Source organism: Camelina sativa, chromosome 2 (genome assembly GCF_000633955.1).
Source record: "Camelina sativa cultivar DH55 chromosome 2, Cs, whole genome shotgun sequence".
Taxonomy (NCBI): domain Eukaryota; kingdom Viridiplantae; phylum Streptophyta; class Magnoliopsida; order Brassicales; family Brassicaceae; genus Camelina; species Camelina sativa.
The window spans coordinates 5595744-5618602 of record NC_025686.1 but is presented as its reverse complement, the minus strand read 5'-3'; the positions used below and the strand labels follow the sequence as shown (position 1 = coordinate 5618602).

At 35.8% G+C, this 22859-nt stretch overlaps 5 protein-coding genes and 3 long non-coding RNA genes across 9 annotated transcripts; 2 read left to right on the top strand and 6 right to left on the bottom strand.

Moving 5' to 3' along the window:
- On the top strand, nucleotides 221-3944 carry LOC104718205 (plant UBX domain-containing protein 8). The gene is made up of 11 exons (XM_010435904.2): nucleotides 221-445; nucleotides 838-899; nucleotides 1006-1504; nucleotides 1607-1693; nucleotides 1767-1882; nucleotides 2030-2225; nucleotides 2351-2530; nucleotides 2616-2759; nucleotides 3063-3206; nucleotides 3287-3343; nucleotides 3620-3944. Exons 1-11 carry the CDS (start codon nucleotides 359-361, stop codon nucleotides 3725-3727), a joined length of 1680 nt encoding a protein of 559 aa, XP_010434206.1. The 5' UTR covers nucleotides 221-358; the 3' UTR covers nucleotides 3728-3944.
- LOC104718197 (putative F-box/kelch-repeat protein At4g11750) lies at nucleotides 4360-5661 on the bottom strand. Its single transcript, XM_010435893.2, has one exon. It carries the CDS (start codon nucleotides 5659-5661, stop codon nucleotides 4513-4515), a length of 1149 nt encoding a protein of 382 aa, XP_010434195.1. The 3' UTR covers nucleotides 4360-4512.
- Nucleotides 6156-7346, bottom strand: LOC104748785 (putative F-box/kelch-repeat protein At4g11750). The gene has a single exon (XM_010470381.1). The coding sequence runs from the start codon at nucleotides 7344-7346 to the stop codon at nucleotides 6156-6158; it is 1191 nt and encodes a 396-aa protein (XP_010468683.1).
- On the bottom strand, nucleotides 8243-9127 carry LOC104748777 (FAS1 domain-containing protein SELMODRAFT_448915-like). The gene has a single exon (XM_010470371.1). It carries the CDS (start codon nucleotides 8942-8944, stop codon nucleotides 8243-8245), a length of 702 nt encoding a protein of 233 aa, XP_010468673.1. The 5' UTR covers nucleotides 8945-9127.
- Nucleotides 11615-12510, bottom strand: LOC109126370 (putative F-box/kelch-repeat protein At4g11750). Its single transcript, XM_019229877.1, has 2 exons — nucleotides 12471-12510; nucleotides 11615-12132 (listed from the first exon to the last, which is right to left on the bottom strand). The coding sequence occupies exons 1-2, from the start codon at nucleotides 12508-12510 to the stop codon at nucleotides 11615-11617; spliced, it is 558 nt and encodes a 185-aa protein (XP_019085422.1).
- LOC104718189 lies at nucleotides 13591-14397 on the bottom strand. Of its 2 annotated transcripts, none has more exons than XR_756358.2 (3): nucleotides 14063-14397; nucleotides 13862-13967; nucleotides 13591-13743 (listed from the first exon to the last, which is right to left on the bottom strand). It is a non-coding gene; the product is annotated as an uncharacterized LOC104718189 (long non-coding RNA). The 2 variants fall into 2 exon arrangements; XR_756359.2 differs by having other exon boundaries at nucleotides 13866-13967.
- Nucleotides 15309-16246, top strand: LOC109128182. Its single transcript, XR_002034635.1, has 2 exons — nucleotides 15309-15998; nucleotides 16085-16246. It is a non-coding gene; the product is annotated as an uncharacterized LOC109128182 (long non-coding RNA).
- LOC109128181 lies at nucleotides 16030-16671 on the bottom strand. Its single transcript, XR_002034634.1, has 2 exons — nucleotides 16457-16671; nucleotides 16030-16392 (listed from the first exon to the last, which is right to left on the bottom strand). It is a non-coding gene; the product is annotated as an uncharacterized LOC109128181 (long non-coding RNA).

The following is a 22859-nucleotide window of genomic DNA, read 5'->3' as shown; positions in this document are numbered from 1 at the left end:
TATATATTGACTAACTTAATATGTGTCCTTTACTTTTATAAATTATAATCACCCTAGAACCAACCAGAAACCTCAAAGCTTTCCACATAGTAAAAAATCATCATCATTACCTTTACCTAAAAAGAGTAATAAGAATAAAAATAAAAATAAAAATAAAATAAAAAATCTTAAAACGACGAGTTTTAACCGATCCAATCCAGTTCAATTGCAATTTCTTCATCACAACTCAACAACATTTGGTTTTAGACATTTCCCCTTGGTCACTCCAAGAACAATACAAAAGACGAAACCTTTACAATCACTTCGTTGCTGCGAAACCCAAGCTTCTTCATTTCTCCAATCTTCTTCTTCTTCTCTTATGGCGTCGACACCGAATCAGGAAGCAATCGACACTTTCATCAGCATCACCGGCGCTTCAAACGCCGTCGCCCTTCAGAAACTCGAGGTGATTCTAACTTTTAACTCATCTCGATTCATCTTTCTTTTCAAAGCAATCTATTCATATCGGAACTTTCTCGTGGAATCGGTAAACTGAAAAGTTCCATATGACTGACGATCGTTTGTGATTATTCCGATGCCCTTGTTTTAATCGGTGATGGCTAGGGTTGAAATTAAAGTTAATTTTTTTCGCTATTTTTAGTTCATTGGATGGTCTGATTGAGTTTATACAAGGGTTTACATTGCTCTCTTTAGCTCTCATTCATTGATGATTGTATGAGTTTCACTATTGTTGACAAGAGTGTGTAATATTGTAATTTTGAGAGCTGAGTGTATCATTATTTTTGAGTAGATTGATATGTATAATTGATTGTTTTCTTTTCTCCCAATCTTATGCAGGAACATCGTGGTGATCTTAATCAAGCTGTGAATGCTTATTTCAGTGAGGGGGATCGAAATGTGTATGACATCATCTATCTCACTGATGATTGTTTATTTTCTTCTTTCTCAGCTTTTCAAAGTTATCATTTTTTTTATGTGGTGTACTTTGTTATGTTCTTTGTGCAGGGTACATGAAGCACCAGTTAATGCCATTCATGACGATGAAATGGATATAGATGATGTGATTCCTGCTCCGCAGTCTCCTCTATCTATGTTCAATGCAGCTAGAACGATGGGCCGTCCCTTTTCTCTTTTGGATTCGGACTTTGCTAGAGGTATATTTGATAACGATCCTCTTATGCCACGCCCTCCGTTTGTTAGTCATCCCAGAGAGGTTAGGCAGATACCAATAGAGGTTAAGGATAGCACTAGTGGGCCATCAGGACGATCTAGTGATGCTCCTACTATTGAGGATGTGACAGAAACAGCACATGTTCAAGGTCCAGCTACTCAAGGAACTGTTATTATAGATGAAGAGAGTGATGATGATGTTCCTTATGCACCAAGGGGACAAAGTAGGCAAGACGGACTTGCTGGTTCTGTAGCCAATAATAATCAAGATTACAATGATATTGAAGAAGAAATGATCAGAGCTGCCATTGAGGCCTCAAAGAAGGAGGCTGAGGTAAGCTTCTCTAAGAGATTGGGCACTATTGTGGTTTTTCTTCTTGTTTAGTTTGGCTTACTGAATTAGCAAATTTTATGATCTTTTATGATTTTTTTGTAGGGATCAACTAACCCTTTGCTTGAAGAGAGGCCCCTTCACATGGAAGATGATGACGACATAGCAAAAGCTGTTACAATGTCATTGAAGGTCTGTGGTTGTCTCCTCTCTTTTAATTTTGCTGCCATATCCCTTTGATCTCTTTTAACATAAGTTAGTGCAGTCAGCGGAGGAAGAGGTTTTGCGCGGTCAAGGGTATAAGGCCTCAACCTCAGAAATAGGAGCTTCTGAAGTGACTGCTGCTCAAGGACCTCAGGATACCCAAGCCCTGAACGGAAGGTTTGTTGGTTCTTTTCTATATTACTTTGCTAATGTGTTATCTCCGAGTTTGATACTTGCAGTTGTATAAACTTCTGTCAAGCAGTTTGTCTGCTGGTGTTTGTCAAAAAGTCGAGGCCTAACAAATTGTCTTGTTTTGTTGTCTAGATTGGCAGCACCTAGCTCACCATTTGAGGATGACTCCGATGATGTTGATGAGCAACCTCTTATTAGACACAGGCCAAGACGTGCAGCATTGGAATCTCTGGCTCCACCTAGCGTTGATCGTTCCCGGAGTGGGAGTCCTGAAGAAGAACGTGCAAGTATTAATCCAGCGGAGCGTGGCAGTGGGTTTCCTTCAGAGGTAATTATAAAATCTGTTAAATTAATTACACCGAAACCTGACTAGAATTCCAGTATTATTTATAGGTAAGAATTCTAGAGTAGCTAGTCCTTGTCATTGCTGATATTCTATTGTGTATGCTCAAGTGGGGAGGCATTTCGTCTGAGGAACATGATGAAGCTGTCATGCTCGAGGCGGCCATGTTTGGTGGCATTCCTGAAACTGGATATAATCCTCCTCTTCCATTCTTGCCTCCTCAGCCGAGGGCACAACCACCTCCACCCTCACCTTCACTGACAGCTCAGAGGTTAATACGGGAACAGCAGGTTAGGCAACACTTACTACCTGCTTGACCAAACCTCTTTATTTATCAAGGTTTATGGGTGATAATAAAATTGCTATATCATGCAGGATGATGAGTATCTTGCATCCCTGCAAGCTGACCGGGATAAAGAAATTAAATCCATTAGAGAGGAAGAAACTGCTAGAAAGGCTTTTCTGGAGGAAGAAAAGAAAAAAGAGGAAGAAGCTCAAAGAAAACTCGAGGAAGAACAGGTGCCGCTTCTGTTCTTACATATAACCCTCTTTCTAAATCTGCGTTCAAACAAGTTTTCCTGTAACTATTGACTGCCGATTGTTACCCAGACTCCTGCTAGTTGATAGAGAAAGATCAGCCTAAATCATAGGCAACTTTGAAAACCCTTTCTTGCTTCAGAAAGATGAAACTCTATAACCATACAATACAACGATGATTATGAAAAGTGGTTTAGCACTGCTATGTAGGCTGGTTTTCACAAGTTTTAGTGAAGGCAATCTTGTTGCTTACTACGGTTTTTTTTACTCTGAATGTTGTTGCAGGAGCTAGAGAGGCAGCTAGATGCAAAAGAAGCATCTCTACCTAAGGAGCCACAAGCAGACGAAGAGAATGCCATTACCCTTCTAATCCGGATGCCAGATGGCACCCGACGTGGCCGCCGGTTCCTTAAATCCGACAAACTCCAAGTCAGTTTTCTAATCAGTTTTATTTTGCATTACTCGGAAGTTTCTCCATAAAAATAACTGTTGTCTGTGCTGTTTTGCAGTCTCTTTTCAACTTTATAGACATTGCCAGAGTGGTGAAACCCAACACTTACAGACTGGTAAATTTTCTGCCTCTACATAAATAAATATTTCATCTTTTGGCATATAGAACACGCTTATAGGATGTTATGAGGGCTGGTTACAAATCGGGTTAATGACTAGTTGAGGATCAGACTTCAGACCTGATCTATCCCGGCCATGCTGGCTAGGCAGAGGTTAACTGCCCTGATTTAAAGCAAAAAATGATATGCTTGACCGGTTTGGTCCTATAAATCAGTTTAGATCTTAAAGGTCTGAAAAAGCCGGTCTTTAAAGTTTTGATGTGGTGAAAACAGGTGAGGCCATATCCAAGGCATGCGTTTGGAGATGGAGAAAGTGAGTCTACCTTGAACGATCTTGGGCTGACCAGCAAACAAGAAGCATTGTTCCTTGAGCTTATCTAAAGTAAGTTTTAGCTTTTAAATATCAGACATACATTTGTCTGCTGCTTAGAAACTTCTAAATTTCAAGTTAATTTTATATTTCTTTAAGTATCTGTTGGGAGGGATTATATTATAATTTATAAAACCGGTTTCAGTTGTACATACATTACTGCCTAATGTGTCTGGCTCTCACTCTCTCAAGTATAATGTTTGTCATCTTCAACTTTGCTGTTTTAAACTTGCCCACATATTAGAAGAGTTGAAACAACTCTTTCAAATGCCTTTTTTTTTTTTTTTGACATTCACAAAATCATATTGCTCGGAAGTGTAAGCACCACATCACACCACTAGACTTTCCCATATCCGATGCGCCTTTTAGGCGGAGTCGCATCACACCAAATCCCCTGGAAATTTCGATTAGAAGATTTTGTGTTTCAAAAGCAATCGCAGTTTCTACTCTTTGCTTTACTGTGTAGGAACATTTGGTTACTTTTTCACCACAAATAGTTATTGCATCCCAATATATACTAGAGATGAGGTACACCAAAGGTTTTTGTACACTGGAGAGTTTAAGTGTTTGAAGGTAACCAAAACTCTCCAAGAGCAAAAACGAACAATTTTGACATGGCTTTGTTTGGAAGTCAAAAACAGTGTGAAGTAGAGAAAAGAAATTGGAACAAACCCAAAATAGAGTTTTATTGTAAGAGAGAAACAGAACTACATTTGATGGCACTGTATAGAAAATCATTCAATGAAACTGGAAAGAAAGAAAATGGTACTAATGAACTAATGTATTAATTCATTCATCAAACAGTAACAGTCATAAAATGCAATAAAGAACATGACTTGGTGACAGTAAGCACAACATCACACCACTCAATCTTCCCATAGACCTCTCGTTCATTACGCCTTTCAAGAGCAATCTCAGCACACCAAATCACCTTCTTCTTAGGATCTGTACCACGCACATCCTTCTCCCACAAAACCACAATCTTTCCACTATAACCCACCAATCTAACAAAAAGACCTTGATTTGGTAATTTTGGTAATTTTGGTAGTTTTGCCAAACCCTTCAAATATCTCCACCGTCTTTTCTCTGAGTCGTACCATACCACACTACGTCTTCCATAAGAGTAGATTACGTTGTCTACTACTGCGCCAGCAAAATCAGTGGGATTCCAACGCAAAGGTATCTCTACTCCTACCACATCCCATTTATTTTCTTTGGGCTTGTAAACCAGATTTTTATCCCCAAACAGGTAAAGCTTCCCGTCCAAAACTAAACTTGTTGATACGTACCTACCACGTATCTCTGCGCTAGGGCTTGGCACATGCTCCCATGTTTGGGTTTCGGGATCGAAACACTCCATAAATTTCGAGTAATCAGGATCATTGCATCCTTCCACTACATATATCTTCCCATCAAGAACCCTAATGACGGGATTCTTTTGGGCCGTCTGCATGCTTGGAGTTTTGTGTAAAGTATGAGACCGGCAGTCCATGAATAAGATCCTAGACGAGACGGCGCCATTTCCTAATACGCCAATCATATGTATATTAGAACCAATGGCGATACGAGTCGACTCAGTCGAAGAAGTGAGATTGTGAATTGGAACTGAGACCATAGTGTGATTCGTTAGGATACTATGTGGTCTAAAGCAGGAAGCGAACCATCGTGACTTAAAGTTAGAGTTAGGGTTTTGAGTTGGTCTCCGGCATAAAGTGAACCAGCGTGCATCAGATTGTTCAGAACTGAAACCTAAGCTCAAATAAAGACAATTCTCGATGTTTCCTAAGAGCGTTCGGATCTCGTAAAGCTCAAGCGATGCCACGAGGGAGCGGAATCTCTTGGAAACTAAGGAGAGAATCGGGTAGCACAATCTCGAGACACGGGCTAAACAGTTCAACCACAAATCATCAGGAAGATAAGGCAAATCAACCTGTGAATTCCTCATTTGCACAAAACGCTAGCTCCAAAAAAAACTCAAAAGAGCCTTTCTTGTTAATTACTACTCTTTATATACTGGAGAAATATATATTCCTTAAACTTAGTTGAATTCGTATAACTCATATATTCTGTAAATCAATCTAGATTTAGGTCGAACCGGATAGGAAATCATCTTCATGTATAACAAAATCGAACCGGAATGGCCAAGACTTTTTAAAAAAAAAAAAGAAAAAAGAATATCGAATTAGACGGATAATGATGAGCTGCCAAAGTGTATTTTGGACTGATTTGATATTAAGGCAAAACAAAGAAAAGAGGAAAACACAACATCTACGTAACTGAGAACATGAATAAAACAGAGTTCTTTATAAGAGGGAGGAGCAACAATAAGCATAAGCTTATGATTATATATTTGTATATGCTTTAAGCTGTAGGATATATCTATAATCATCATATTAAATAAATAAAAAATGATATAACCATGCTCATGGTTTTTGTTCATCAAACAGTAGCGGTAATAACTTCCAAAATATCATATGGTTTGGAAAGTTTAAGCACAATGTCACGCCACTCAATCTTCCCATACATATCTTCTGTGTTGCGTCTTTCAAGCGCAATCTCAGCACAATAAATCACCTTCGTAGCAGGTACTACTTCCTTCTCCCACAAAATCATAATCTTTCCACCATAATCCACCATTCTAACTTGCGTCGGTAGTTTAGGAAGTTTTGCCAAACCCAACAAAAGTCCCCCCAATCTTCTCTCGGGGTCGTACCACCAGATCCTTCTGATGTACGCGTGATAATAATATATTACATTATCTATTACGCAAGAAGAATAATAGGAAGCCAAATGCAAACGATCATCCAATGATCCTACGTCCCATCTGTTTTCTTTGGGGTCGTAAACCACACGTTTATTCCCAAACAGGTAAAGTTTTCCGTTGATTGCTAGGCTACGTAGTTCGTGGCTCTTGTGTATGTCCGCGATAGGGCATGGCAAATACTCCCATATTTGGGTTTTTGGATCGAAAAACTCGATCATATTCGAGGAATCGGGATTTTTGCAGCCTTTCACTACATATATTTTCCCATCAATAACATTTACGAGGGGGCGGTTTCGGGCCATCTGCGTGCTTGGAGCTTTGTGCGAGGTGTGAGACCTGCAGTCCATGAAGAAGACGAGCTTAGTAGAGTAGGAAGCGTCGAAGTATCCGCCAATGATGTAAATATTAGAGCCACTTGCTGCACGAGGCCACCCAAAAGGAGGATAATATATGCAAGTTGGAACTGAGACCAACTCATGATTGTCACTTAACTTCTTCTCTTCATTAATAGTGTGATTCGCTAGGATTCTTTGTGGTCCATTGTAGGAAGGGAACCATCGTAAGTTAAGGTCAGGGTTAGGTTTAGGGTTAGGATTAGGGCTACGGTTAGGGGTTAGAGTTGGGTTTCGGCATAAAGTGAACCAACGTGGCCTAGTTTCAGAACTTAAACGTAAGCACACATATAGACACTTCTCAGTGCGTCCTAAAAGCGTCCGGGCTTTGTAAAGCTCAAGTGATGCAACGAGAGAACAGAATCTCTTGGAAACTAAGGAGAGAGTCGGGTAGTAACACCTTGAGACACAAGCTAAGCAGTGCAAAAGTAATTCATCAGGTAGATAAGGCAAATCAATCGGTGAATTCGTCATCAGCCAAAAACGCTTGGAGAGCAATTGTTCAACCTCGGAGAGCTTTTGCCAACTACTTCTATATATATTGGTAGAAATTTCTATTTCCTAATTCTAGTTGTATCCAAATTTTTATTTCCTAATCTTCTACTAAACAAGGTTGAATTTATCTGCAGGATAACCAAATAATTATATTTCACGATCTCACTATTCACAAACAGTAATAAATGTCTATTTTCCTAATTCTGAATAGTAAAGTGTCTCTATGTAATACAATTACTTTTTAATTATTTAATAACATAACATATCTATGATGATCAAACAATTTTATTTCATTTTTATTTTAAATCATACAATATGTAAGTTCAAACTTATGTAGTCCCACACTAACAAAATTTGCACAAAAGTGATTATGTTAGGGTCTACTTAACTTTATAATATAAAACAAAAAAATGTGACATAATCACATTTCATGAATTTAACTTGGTGATTTGACGGTCTGACAAAAAATTGGAATCACTACTTTTAAGGAGGCGTAAGAATTAAGATGTATTGAAAAATAGACACATCCTATTAATTCATGTTTTACACAACATGATCCTTGTCGACAGGCCGTTGTGAAGCTCTTGACCCAAACCATCAACTCGTCGATTACTGAACCTCAAGAACCAATAAGCTACATCCGAATCAAAGTTCACTTCATGATATCCACCAAACTAATGTGAATCTTATAATTGAAAAAAAAAATTCAAGAAAATTGATATTGCGCAATGTAGAAAACTTTACATTATGTATAGAAGAAATTCACAAAATCTTGAACAGAAAAAAAAATTTGAGTCTAAAAAATCTTGAAAATAACAAAAACGTCGTTACTTTTACTGTTATCTTGACGGCCAAAACGTCACCGCAACATAAAGTCAGAACCAAGTCAGAGCCGCCAATGGAAGCAAGAACGAGCCAACAGAGTAATGTCCAGTGAACAACGAAGCAGAGGTGGTTAGACTTAGATTGGTATCGCCGTTACCAAGGTCGCCGTGACCACCACCACCACGACGGCGGAGACTATCAGCAAAAGTAGTATCATCATCTTCACCAAAACCGCCATAACGTGAGAAATCAAGCGTCGAGGCAACACCGTGAATAGCAACAGAAGAAGAGATGAAAAGATCCGGTTCAGAGACAAGAACGCCGTCGAGAGTATAACCGGAAACAGAGTTGTTAGTGACGACGATCGAGTTTCCGGGGAGAAGAGTCGGGAGACGAGAGACTGGTTTCAAGATTTGGAGGTCGGTGAAGGAGAGACGTTGAGGTACGATGTGATAAGCGACGGAGAGACGACGTGGAGTAGCATTGTCGCCGTTGGAGGAGACGTCGGCGGAGTCAAAGTCGCTTGGGATGAAAATGGTGGCGGAGAGAGGGATACCGAACTGGTCGTCGACGGCGGAGAGGAAATCGGCAGCCCAGCCACGGAAATCCCCGGCTCCGATCATTGCTTCGATGATTCTGTCGGCGTGTTGGTGATCTTGCGACGTGAGATACGGAGGAGAAGCGGCGGAGGTGAAGGATGAGACGATGGCGGTGATGAGAAAGAGGAGAAGGAGATGGCTTGAGGTGGCCATCGGAGAATCAAAACGGCGGCGACGTTGTAACAGAAAGAGAGAGAATCTTTTTGAGTTCGATCGTTATGATTCTTTCACACAATGAAGTAAGAAGTACTCAGTTTTTTTTTTATCGTTATGTATATACCTCTCTGGTTTAATCATTGTGGAGTAAACCGGTTTCCCAGTTTGGTTATGCGATTAACCGAGATTGTTTTTTGATGTATAAAAAAATACTAGGTACCAATCCGCAATAAATCGATTTAAATAAATTATTATGAGTAAAATTATTATTTGAAATTTAAGATTCGTTTGTATAAAACAACATACGTAAGTCAAGTTTTTTTCGTTTATTCAAATTAAAATAGCATTTATTTTCTGTAAAATACGTTTCACCCGTGAAATATTTGAAGTTAGAAAATAATTTTAAGGCGGTGTAAAAAGCTTTGATGTCTTTTTATGTTTCTAAAAAACAAATTCACATATTTTATGTTCACATTATTGTCTATATCACTATACCATTAAATAGATAAAACCATATTTTTAGACTAACCGATTTAATTTAAACTAATTCTAAGTCTAAAAATGTAATGAGAAAATGATAAAAGTGGTAAATAAATAAATAATTTTTTTCCTTGTTTGTAAAATATAATTTACTTTTAATAAGTAAATAGGTTATGACAGTGATAATTAAATATATTTTTAGATTTAATAGTTGATTAAATATTTATTTTAAAAAATAATCAAAAAATATTGGTCATAATATTTCAGTGGCATATTTATGTAAATAATAATGAAAAATAAGGCTATTTATTAAAAAAAATACAGGAGCTCCCTAAGCGCGACACCTCAGCTTTTTTATGAGAGTGCTTCTCTTTTAATATATAGGGGATATATCGTATTTATTTATAATAAATATTAATTAAATTATTTTTAAAAAAATTAAAGGTAAAATATGAAATGCCTTTCTATATTCGTTATTTACAAAACCATCAAAATAAATATATTTCCGTTTTATACTACATTTGTATGCATTTCATTCTCATATAAGATTAGAGTGTGAATTTTAAGTGTTACCGAATATTTTGCCATAGTGTATAGAACCAAACGTATTAATCCATTGTAGGTTTAAAAGTTAAAACATATTAATAAGGTGAAAAAAATAATATGTTTTACCAAAATGTAATTATTAATAAGGAGAAAACATAATATGTTTTACCAAAATGTAATCATTGGTGTTAGGATAATATGTATAGTTTTTGATATAAGGCTAAAATGTGGATGTGATGAATGAAGAGGTATGCTTTTAATTAATTTTATTCGAAAAAGATACACATGATAATGAAATATGAAAATAACATTCGCGTGCTTATTAATATTTTTTCAATACAAATGAAATCCTTTACTCTAGAAGAGTATTAGTTTTGTAATCTTCATGGCTGGCTTAGTTTGATTCTCTTTCTGGGATTTGGTGAACTGTCTCCTTTGTGTAAATACTGAAACAAAATCTTTATCTTATGCGTCTGGTTATTTGGTACGTGTAGTAGCACAACAGGTTCCTCCTGTTCAAATTTAAGATAGATTTTATTAGTGAGGAGTTATATGTGTAAAGAAATGACACTGTGGACTTGTGTAGCATAAAAATAAATCTTACCGAGATGAGGTTCATGAAAGCCTCCTTTTCTACTTTTTTCTTCCACTGCTTTTCTTCCACATTATAAACGTACTTAGTAGGAGACTCATCATAAACTAATTTTGTAGGTGAATTTTTTTGGCTATTAGATTGAAACCATGATGATAAATGACGGAGGTAAAGCTTAGGGAAAGAAGGCATCTGAAAATTATTGAATGGTTTTTTTCTGTTCTGGTAATTGTTAAGAAGAATCCCCTATATATAGCTGAGGGGATATGTTGTGAGGCTTGTGGCTCTTCGGGTAGGGTTTTTATTTATGGTTTTTTTTATTATTTTTTGGCCAATAAATACAATGGCACAAACATGTAATTAATTAGGAAATTTGAGGGGACTTTGCTAGATGGTGCTATGAACTCTGTAATGCTGACACCTCAGCTTTTTCACCAAAAATGTTTCTCCTTTAATATATAGGGGATAGCGAAACAGAGAAGTGATGGAAAACAAAACATAACTGGAAATATAACCAAAACAGAGAAATTAAAAAACCATTCAGCCAATGGCAAATGTATTCAATCATCAAATATTAATTGAAATAAATTCCAATAAAGAAGATGACTTAGGGAGAGTAAGCACAACAAACTCTTTAATTTTCAAGTTAGTTTTATCTTGCTTTATAGTATATGTTGAGGGGGATTATATTAGGTAAGTTATAAAACTGGTTTCAGTGGTACAGACATTACTGTCTAATGTGTCTGTCTCTCTCTCTCAATTATAATGTTTCTCATCTTCAACTTTACTGTACAGCAGAGGTTTTTGTACACTGGAGAGAAGAAAAATAAAAGTTTTAAGTGTTTGAAGGTAACCAAAACTCTCCAAGAGCAAAAACGAACAATTTATTGACATGGCTTTGTTTGGGAGTCAAAAACAGAGTAAAATGAAGAAAAGAAATTGGAACAAACCCAAAATAGAGTTTTAATATAAGAGAGAAACAGAACAACATGTATAGAAAATCATTCAACGAAACTGGGAAGCAAGAAAATGGTACTAATGTTCATTCATCAAACAGTAACAGTCATAAAATGCAATAAAGAACATGACTTGGGGACAGTAAGCACAACGTCACACCACTCAATCTTCCCATAAACCTCTCGTCTGTTACCCCTTTCAAGCGCAATCTCAGCACACCAAATCATCTTCTTCTCAGTACCACGCACATCCTTCTCCCACAAAACCACGATCTTTCCACTGTAACCCACCAATCTAACAGAAAGACATTGCTTTGGTAATTTTGGTAGTTTTTCCAAACCCTTCACATATCTCCATTGTCTTCCCTCTGAGTCGTACCACACCACTCTCACTCTACGTCTTCCAAAAGCGTAGATTACATTGTCTACTACTACGCAGGCAAACTCAGTGGGAGTCCAACGCAAAGGTATCTCCAATCCTACCACATCCCATTTATTTTCTTTTGGTTTGTAAACCAATTTTTTATCCCCAAACAGGTAAAGCTTCCCGTCGTAGACTAAACTTGTTGTTACGTACCTCCCACGTATCTCCGCANTAAAAGAACTGAGCTCTTATATAGACCTCTCCGGTTAAATCATTGTGGAGTAAACCGGTTTCCCGGTTTGGTTAAGTGATAAACCGAGATTTTTTTTTTTTTGATTTATAAAACAAATAAAGTGAAACAGAGAAGTTAAGGAAACAAAAACATAAGTACTGAAGAACCATTCAACCAATGGTTAATTAAGGTATTCCAAAATCATCAAATATGAATAGAACTAAATTCCAATAAAGAAGATGACTTGGGGACAGTAAGCACAGCGTNCTACATATATTTTCCCATCAAGAACCCTAATTAAGGGATTCTTTTGGGCCGTCTGCATGCTTGGAGTTTTGTAAAAGGTGTGAGACCGGCAGTCCATGAAGAAGATCCTTGACGACAAGGCGCCATTTCTGAATACGCCACGCATATAGATATTTGAATCAATGGCGATACGATTACAAGTCAACTCAGTCGGAGAAGTGAGATCGTGAGTTGGAACTGAGACCATAGTGTGATTCGTTAGGNCTTCGTCTTCTTAGAGCCAATACCACTCACTTTCTTCTCCCACACAATCGCGAGCTTTCCACCAAAATAAACCAGTCTAACAAACTCACGACGAGTTCGTAATCTAGGTAAATTTCCCAAACCGGTCACAAATCTCCACGATCTTTCAACGTAGTTGTACCATAGGAGCATATCGGAGACACTAGTAGAAATTAGTCATATAGTTACGAAATTTTCTGTAGGTATTATGTGTTTTTCGTAGCAAAAAAATATTTGTTACAATTTTACGACAAAATAAATTAATAACTATTTGGTAGTAGCAAATTTTTTCAGCATCACAAATTGTAGCAAATTGCTACAAATTAGATACTAATTAATATGTAGCAATAACTACTATTTGTGACATATTACTGTAGCTATTAGTAACACAAAGAGTCTAAAATATGTATAACAATTAGCTTCAAGAAAGCACAAAATGCTTGTAGTTAACTTGTGACAGTTAGCTACACAATGCTTGTAGTCAACTTGTGACAGTTAGCTACACAGTTAAATACTACTCCCTCCGTTTCAAAATATAGGATGTTTTAAGCAAAACACGCAGATTAAGAAGTCTTTACTTTTAACAAGTTCAACCAATCAGAAACAATACTGCATAATAGAAAATACTAAACTAATCTAAAAGTTGCATTGAAATTTGAAAACATCCTATATTATGAAACAAAAAACTTCTCCAAAACATCCTATATTTTGAAACGGAGGGAGTAATAAATACCATATTTGTGTATTTAATAAATTTTTATTTGTATTTAAATATAAATTTAGTAAATTGTTGGAAAAATTGAAATATTAAAAATATTCTGTTTTATTATTTTGTTTGAAATCATAATACAAAAATATATATTACATAGTAAATATACAAATAAAATAATTAAATAAAAATTACACAATTGTATTTGGGTTGTATTTTTGGTTTCCTAATGAGCTTTTTGTTTTATCTCCAGCTAAAAAGAAGATTACAAAAAAAAAGAGGTCAAAACGTCGTCTTCTTCTTCTTCTATCATCAAGCTTCCACCATTAATGGGATATTTGCTGAAACTGACAATACCGATGTGTGAATTGTATGAATATCTGCAGAAACTGATAATACAAGTTTCATTGATCTGTCTATGTTCTGATTCACTTTCTTAAGACAAGATATTAATGCATAAACTAGAGAAATCCAAATACTGCCTAAATAGATAATCAGTTGGATTACCTACTCTAGTAAGTAGTATTGCATCTGAGTCGACGAAAGCGAGCAGCCATCAAATCTAGTTTTTGTTCTAGATCGAGAATGATAGAAGAGACAAAGGGTAATCTTCCTGCAAAAGAGCAAAACAACCGAAACGGATCAAACCCAAGATGACATAAAAACTAAATCATTGCAAAATAAAGAACACCCAAGTATATATTTTACCTTCTGTGTTAATTCTTAATTTTGACCTCACTAATTTGATTTGGATCGATGCATGTGACGATTAAGAGGGGCTTTGTAGATGTATGAAACTGAAAATCAAGACCTCAAGGGATTGAGACTGAGGGGAATTCAGACTGAGAGGGATCGAGAGTGAAAAGGAGACAAACAAATCGGATCTGCCTGTGAGGGTTTCTACTTTCTAATCGAGTTTGAGACAGGACGGAAAAAATAACGAGTTTGAGAGAGATAGAACGAAGAGAGAAGAAGGTAGAGAAAAAAAAAAAAAAGGGGTTACTTCGTGTCCGTTAGATATATTTTAATCAACTGTTCATATTAGAAAGGATGTGATCCTTACTTTAATAGTTTAGCCAATGAAATAACAAAGAGATGTTAGAATTTATATCCCTTGATTTATTCTGATCCTACGGTTTGATAATATGCCATACCATCTATCTGAGTGATGTCTTCCTATTGGCTCATATTTAATGTATATTTTCTTATTCCATTTTAATCACTTTTTCTTAATTTATAATGTTTTAAAATACTATAATCAAATACAAAATATGTTATAATAATGAAAATATGATCATAATATTTTTTCAACAAATATTTTAATTTATAATTTAATTTTTTATTAAAAAAAACTACAAAACACAATGTAAACTATTGATGAGATGATCTTATAATCCTAGTTTTACTTTTAATTTGATGTTAAATAAAACAATACTATAATACATGATTTTTGTAGTAAACGATAATTATCTTATATCTGTAGATAATTTTGCAACTTGTTTGATTAGACAATTACTACCATATTGCTGCTACATATGTATTTGTAGCAAAATAGAAAAGCTTTCGTCACACAAGCATCATTTTGTAGCTAAATTGCGAAGACCTTTTCTGAATGGTATTGCTACGCATTAAAATTGTCGCAACAGTTACTCGTTATTCGTAGCAAAAGTATTATATTATTAATCTATTTTTTTATAATTACTTTCAAAATATTTACTACATCTTGCGATAACTCATGTTGTAGATAATGACGCTACAATATATTGTGTCACAAATTATGTAGCAATTTTAATACAAAATGTTTTGGTAACTATTCGTCACTATTTATCTACGTTTCTTCACAAAATAGCTACAAAATAAATTATCTCATATGTTGTAACAAATTTATAACATACTGTAGCTATATTTTGCTAAAATTATTTTAGTAACAGGTACCCGTAACTATTTATTTGGTTTTTACTAGTGAGAGTACAATATCTATATATACATTTTCAGAAACATTTATGAAAAAATTCCTCAAGTTCACACTTATTTACAATCCTGCCACTGTCTTTAATTTTTTTAATTGATAAGTTGGGTTCTACGATTAACAATAAACAACTGAAGGCTGAAGCCCATTTCAATTCTACTATTAATATGAATCCGAATAATTGCCCACCCCCAAAAAAAAAATTTCAAATATTTAATAGATTTTATTACCTTCAATGATAATCCTAAGCGAGATTTGTTGCCTAACTTCTTGATTTGCAAATATCTTCTAAATCAATCAAGTGAAACAGAAATAAATATAAGAATATATCATATCACACAAAGATACCATAAAAACTAATATAGTAATTATCTCCCTAATTACTTGCTTGATCGGATTTTTTTGGTATTGTAAAAGATGTGTTCGTCGACCTAATCGGTTCCTTATAAATAATACTAACCTAAAACTCAAATAATCATAAGAAATCACATCTATACAGCTTTCACAAAAAAATCTTAAATACTTTATCTCTTAATTCTCTATGGCTGCTACTTTTGCCTTCTTGAAAGATGTTTGAAAACCGCATAGAGGGTCCAAGTGAAGGTCATCCATTCATGGCATCAATATACCCAAAACACTGTGGAAACGCTAGAGTTCGTTTTCTCAGATTCAATGGTAAGAATTTTTTCAAATAAACTTGCATGAATGAAACCAAACAAGATATTAGACTTTTCTATTACTAATGCATCTTTTGGGTTTAGGTTTTATATGTGAAGACTTTTCTATCACTACTGAAGATTATGTAAACGTCAATTGTACTTATCTTTCTCATGGCAGCTACAGGTTTTATATGTGAATACTGGATTTATGTGGACAAGATTTGGAAATCATGTATCCATGTCACAATTGAATATAGGCAGCACTTCATATTAGGTGAATCATCACAAGCTCATCACTTTCGATTTGTATAAATCATTCGCTTTCTTGATGAGAAAAGCAATCCTCAATGAAACTGTTTCCATATTGTATAATATACGTTCTTCTCGCCAAACAATCTATTAACATCTGGCTGTAATAACATCTATATCAGATCGAATTAAAAAAAAAAAAAAAAAAGAATGAGAGAAATTTACCTCAGAACCATTTCCAAAATTTGATTAGATTTGAATTCTTGATTAGGATCTGATGAAATCGAAGCTCTCTATGTCTATTGTACTGAAAATTGAAATTAGAACATAATAACAGTTCGATTGCTTTATCTGACTTTAAAAAATACAGCTGGGCGGAGATGCTAAGGAAGAAGAAGATATGGTTCCATTGTTTTCTCAGATATCACAAATTTTGTCGGTCGAGAACAAGAAAAAAAAAAACTTTCCTTTTTTGTAGAAAAAGACACGACCCATATTATCTATCCCTATAACAAAAATTATTATTTAATTTCATTTACTCATTGCTAACATATTATATACACATACTTATCATACTATTAAGAAAGATGTTAATACCCGCAGCTATGTTAGTGAAAACTGGCGATTCACTAACATATTTATCATTGTATTTGATCATAGGATAGCCTATTCTATCCTATGATCGTCCAATTACCAGGTACAAACCAATCCCAGGTCCGCCCATCAAGAGGCACGAAACAAATCCCATGTTCGTGTCCCCACACACCATCTCATTTCATATCACTACACATCAATCATCAAGTTAAACACCTACTCATTATTTTATGCATCATATTGTACCATGTCATCATACATTATTATCATACCTCTAATTATCACATCATCACACAATATCAAAAAATAGACATAACCAATCAAAACATAGTTTCCAAGCCTATACAAGCAATTTATGAAGAACATGCTTAGAAAGTAACCATTGTGTTTCGGCAATTACCACCCTCACCTTTGCCGCTTAAATGCTGAAAGTCAATTCTCCTTTTCCTCCTAATCTCAGACCCAAGATTCATGAACACTCCTACAAAGCTGCAGCTCCATTCAACCTCGTTTGCCAACCAAACATTAAACTGTCACCATTACTCTATACAAACGAGCTTCAGAAACACATGGGTAAAACCACAACTTACCGTTAAAATCACGATCCCACCGTTGAATATTNCCCTATAACAAAAATTATTATTTAATTTCATTTACTCATTGCTAACATATTATATACACATACTTATCATACTATTAAGAAAGAAAATTTTTTTACTCATAGGGATCTTATCTTTATTTAATAAGTCAAAAATTATAAGGATTATAGACACACCGTATAACTATATATTCTAAAGTATCTAATTATAAATAGATGAAACAAACAAAATTACAATATCACAATACAGTATACTCATATAATTTAAAAAATTCAAAAATGATTTCAAATACTATTATTTATACATTGCAAACCAAATAGACACATACAAAAAACTGTACATTTAATACTACATAAAATTTAGTTAACACTATGATATCCTAATTTTACTATAACACACTACACCTAAATTAAACATCCTATTTATACACTACATAATATATTGATGTAACATATTGTTCACTTACAATTTAGAAAACATTACTTACATATATACTTAATATAATAAAAATTACATTTTACATTTTTAAATTAAAAATTAGTCCCGCGGTGTACCGCGGGTGAATATCTAGTAACATACATTATCTATCACGCAAGAAGAATAACTGGTAACCAAAATCGAAAACATATCTGATGCTACCACATACCATCTATTTTCATTGGGTATGTAAACCACATTTTTATCCCCGAACACGTAAAGCTTTCTGTCGATGACTAAGGTTTTTGATACTATATGTCCTAGTATCTCCGCGCTAGGGCATAGCACATGCTCCCATATTTGTGTTTTTGGATCGAAAAACTCGATCAAATTCGAGGAATTGGAATCTTTGCAGCCTTCCACTATATATAATTTCCCATCAAGAACACTCATGATGGGACGCTTTCGGGCCACCTGTTGGGATACAATCCAAGTTCCACATCTGAAGTTTGAAGGGATTATCATTAATATATAAAGGGTTAGGGTCAATCTACTAATTGCCAATTGGTTTTTAGTTAGAAGCCCAAGATAAGCCCAAATTTAACATGGTATTAGAGCCCAAGGTTAAAATTCTGGTGGACCTAGAAAAGTGGATACGGACATGCCTCTTATTAACCCGAGTAATGGGGGCCCAAGAAGGGGTTTATTATCGATCCAAGTGGGATCGGTTCGAGATGGAGTTATCATCTCGAGGAGGCGTGTTAATATCCCACATGTGGTCCTTGGTTTGAAGGGGAGATTGTTGGGATACAATCCAAGTCCCACATCTGAAGTTTGAAGGGACTATCATTAATATATAAAGGGTTAGGGTCAATCTACTAATTGCCAATTGGTTTTTAGTTAGAAGCCCAAGATAAGCCCAAATTTAACATGGTATTAGAGCCCAAGGTTAAAATTCTGGTGGACCTAGAAAAGTGGATACGGACATGCCTCTTATTAACCCGAGTAATGGGGGCCCAAGAAGGGGTTTATTATCGATCCAAGTGGGATCGGTTCGAGATGGAGTTATCATCTCGAGGAGGCGTGTTAATATCCCACATGTGGTCCTTGGTTTGAAGGGGAGATTGTTGGGATACAATCCAAGTCCCACATCTGAAGTTTGAAGGGACTATCATTAATATATAAAGGGTTAGGGTCAATCTACTAATTGCCAATTGGTTTTTAGTTAGAAGCCCAAGATAAGCCCAAATTTAACACCACCGTCATGTTTGGAGCATCGTACCAGATGTTAGACCGAGAATCCATAAAGAGGAAGCCCTTAGCCATTAACGCACCATTGATGTAGCTGCTTACCATGTTGATACTAGGACCAACTGTGGTACAAGTCATAACACATAGAGAAGAGTTGTTTTTAGTAGTTGGTGTGGAGAACAAAATATATTCAGTTGACTTTTTGTCTTCCTTCCTAGCGTGACTCGTTAGGTTTCTATGTGAGCTAAAGCAGGAGATGAACCATCGTGAGTTAGGTTTAGGGTTAGGGTTAGGCGTAGGGGTATGGATTCGAGTTGGTCTTCGGCACAGAGCGAACCAACATGGCAGAGATTCAGAACCGAAACGTAAGCGCACATAAAGACAATTCTCGGTGCGTCTTAAGAGCGTTCGGATCTGGTAAAGCTCAATTGATGTAACGATGGAGCAGAATCTCTTGGAAACTAACGAGAGGATTGGGTAGTACAATCTCGAGACACGGGGCTAAACAGTTAAACAACAAATCATCAGGGATGTACACTTCGCGGTTCGTCATTAGCAGAAAATGCCAAGAATGTAATCAAACTCCAAGTCCCGTATTAACTACGTACGTACTTTATGCTGGAAAATATGTCCTAAATCTAGTTGAACTTGTAACTCTTATCATGTAATCAATCGAGATTTATTCAAATCCTATATTAGGGAAAATATTCAAGTAACAAGATAAGAGTAAATACAATATGTTTTGATAAAAAAAAATGATTTAGATGGATAATATTGTTGAATTGATCCTGCAATATATTTGGATCATACTAGAGTTTTAGAATATCAAATGTTGTGAACTATAAGCTTGGAGGTAACAAGATGAACAAGATGTGAATGATCAAATGAGAAGAGAAGAGATCTAGAGATATCAGTGTATGGAAGCTAGAGAGAAACTAGAAAGAAGCTAGAGAAAGTAGAGAGAGACTTAGAGAGACAATAAGACTTCTCATTACACATTTTTCTCTTCTACATGACTCCTATTTATAGAGAGAGGAGACAAAGACAAGGATGGAGAGGTTGGGGACAAGTGTTACATGCAATGCATGAAGGAAGACACTTGGTGTATGGTTTGCATGAAGAGGGACACTTGTGCAAGTGATGTATACTCACACTAATTCTATAACACTCCCCCTTGAGTATCCATCCCCAGTGATGAGTTACACACTGCCTCATTAAAAACCTTATCATGGAAAAACCTAGTGGGATAAAAACCATGACAAGGGAAAAAGAGTACAGTAGTGTAAACTCCCCCTCGAAAAAAAACTTCACAGATCTCGTAGATACCGCATTCCAATATTATGAATATGCTTTCTAAATGTAGTAGTCGGAAGCGCCTTTGTGAATAGATATGCTGGATTGTCACTTGAGCGGATATGTTGAATATCAACTTCCTTCTTTTGCTCGAGTTCTTGAGTGTAGGAGAAAAATCTTGGAGGTATATGCTTTACTCTGTCGCTCTTGATGTAACCTTCCTTGATTTGGGCGACACAAGCAGCATTGTCTTCGAATAATGTTGTTGGCTCTTTACTGGTGACTATTCCACTCGATTCTTGTATGTGGTTAGTCATTGATCTGAACCATACACATTCCCTCGATGCTTCATGAAGAGCAATTATTTTTGCATGATTTGAGGAAGTAGCGACCAAAGTCTGTTTCTGTGAGCGCCATGAGATTGCAGTTCATCCAATTGTGAAAACATATCCAGTTTGGGTTCGGGACTTATGTGGGTCTGATAAATATCCTGCATCTGCAAAACCAACAAGACCAACCGAAGAGTTTCTAGGATAGAATAATCCCAAGTCAATCGTACCTTGAAGATAACGGAGAATATGTTTTATCCCATTCCAATGCCTGCGGGTAGGGGATGAGTTGTATCTTGCAAGTAGAATCGTAACGAATACAATATCTGGTCTAGTGCAATTTGCAAGATACATGAGTCCACCGATAGCACTCAAATAAGGTACTTCGGGACCAAGTATTTTCTCGTTATTTTCACAAGGTCTGAATGGATCACTATCGACATTCAGAGATCTATTGACCATTGGAGTACTCAAAGGAGTCGCTTTGTCCATATTAAAGCGCTTTAAAATCTTTTTCGTATAGTTTGATTGATGCACAAATATTCCATCTTGGAAATGTTCTATTTGGAGCCCAAGACAAAATTTAGTCTTTCCAAGATTTTTCATTTCAAACTCTTCCTTCATATGAGTTCTTGCATCATCAAACTCTTTTTGAGTTCCAATTATATTTAGATCATCAACATATACAGCAATGATCACAAATCCCGATGGAGATTTCATTATAAAGACACATGGGCATATTTCATTATTAACATACCCTTTCTTCAATAGGTATTCGCTTAAGCGATTATACCACATGCGCCCGGATTGTTTTAATCCGTAAAGTGATCGCTGTAATTTGATCGCACAAATTTCATTAGACTTAGAGTCTAATGCCTCAGGAATCTTAAATACTTTTGGGATTTTCATGTATATATCATTATCCAATGATCCATATAAATATACTGTCACTACATCCATAAGGTACATTTGTAAATTCTTAGAAGCCGTTAGACTCATTAAGTACCTGAATGTAATTGCATCCATGACTGGAGAATATGTTTCTTCATAATCAACTCCGGGTCTTTGAGAAAAACCTTGTGCAACAAGTCGGGCTTTATATCTTGTGATTTCATCTTTCTCATTTCTTTTTCGCACAAATACCCACTTGCAACCAACAGGTTTTACATCTTTAGATGCAGTGACAAGAGGTCCAAAGACATTTCTTTTATTGAGGGAGAGCAACTCAAGTTGCATAGCCTTTTTCCATTTCTCCCAATCAGGCCTATGGTTGCATTATGATACAGACCTTGGATCTGGATCATCTTTTTCATGATCGATCTCTTTAGATACAGAAAAAGAGAATATTCTATTATCATCATCGATTTCATCTCTAGCCCATAACATTCCATCTTGAGCATAGTTAATAGAAATCTCATATTTTTCTGTATCATCCTGATGATTTTTCTCTTTATTTGGTTCTTCCTGAACCGTTTCATCTCCCATTTTCTTTTTCTTTCGGGGATTTTTATCTTTAGAGCCCATTAGCCTCCCCCTTTTCAATTGAACCTTAGGTTCATTAGCTTTGTTTCCATCGAGTTCCTCTCTAGGAATTTCAAATTTTGATGGTGCATTTGCAGTGGGGATATATGACTTTGTCACCCTTTTTGTATCTATGAACGCATCTGGTAATTGATTTGCCAAACCTTGTAAATGTACGATTTTTTTAACTTCCAGTTCACGTTGATTTGTAGGGGGATCAATGTATATCAAAGATGGTGTATACCATGTGATATCTTTTGATTCTTGTTTAATACCTCCCCCTAACGCTGGAAATTCATCTTCATTAAAATGACAATCGGCAAACCGTGCTGTAAACATATCACAGTTTTGCGGTTCGAGATACCAAATTATACTCGGGGATGCATAACCGACGTATATGCCCAGTCTCTGTTGTGGCTCCATTTTTGTTCTTTGTGGTGGGGCTATAGGCACATAAACCGCACATCCAAAAATACGGAGATAGGATATGTTTGGCTCTTGGCCAGATGTCAATTGTAAAGGGGAATATTTATTATATGCGCTTGGTCGTATTTGTACCAATGCTGCAGCATGCAATATAGCATGACCCCATATAGAAATTGGGAGCTTTGTTCTCAATATTAA

Coding starts and splice junctions, on each gene's coding strand:
- LOC104718197 (XM_010435893.2), bottom strand. CDS start 5,661: ATGAGGAATTCACAGGTTGATTTGCCTTATCTTCCTGATGATTTGTGG.
- LOC104748777 (XM_010470371.1), bottom strand. CDS start 8,944: ATGGCCACCTCAAGCCATCTCCTTCTCCTCTTTCTCATCACCGCCATC.
- LOC104748785 (XM_010470381.1), bottom strand. CDS start 7,346: ATGACGAATTCACCGATTGATTTGCCTTATCTACCTGATGAATTACTT.
- LOC104718205 (XM_010435904.2), top strand. CDS start 359: ATGGCGTCGACACCGAATCAGGAAGCAATCGACACTTTCATCAGCATC. Junction 1,883..2,029: donor ACCCAAGCCCTGAACGGAAG/GTTTGTTGGTTC, acceptor TTTGTTGTCTAG/ATTGGCAGCACCTAGCTCAC. Junction 3,344..3,619: donor AACCCAACACTTACAGACTG/GTAAATTTTCTG, acceptor TGGTGAAAACAG/GTGAGGCCATATCCAAGGCA.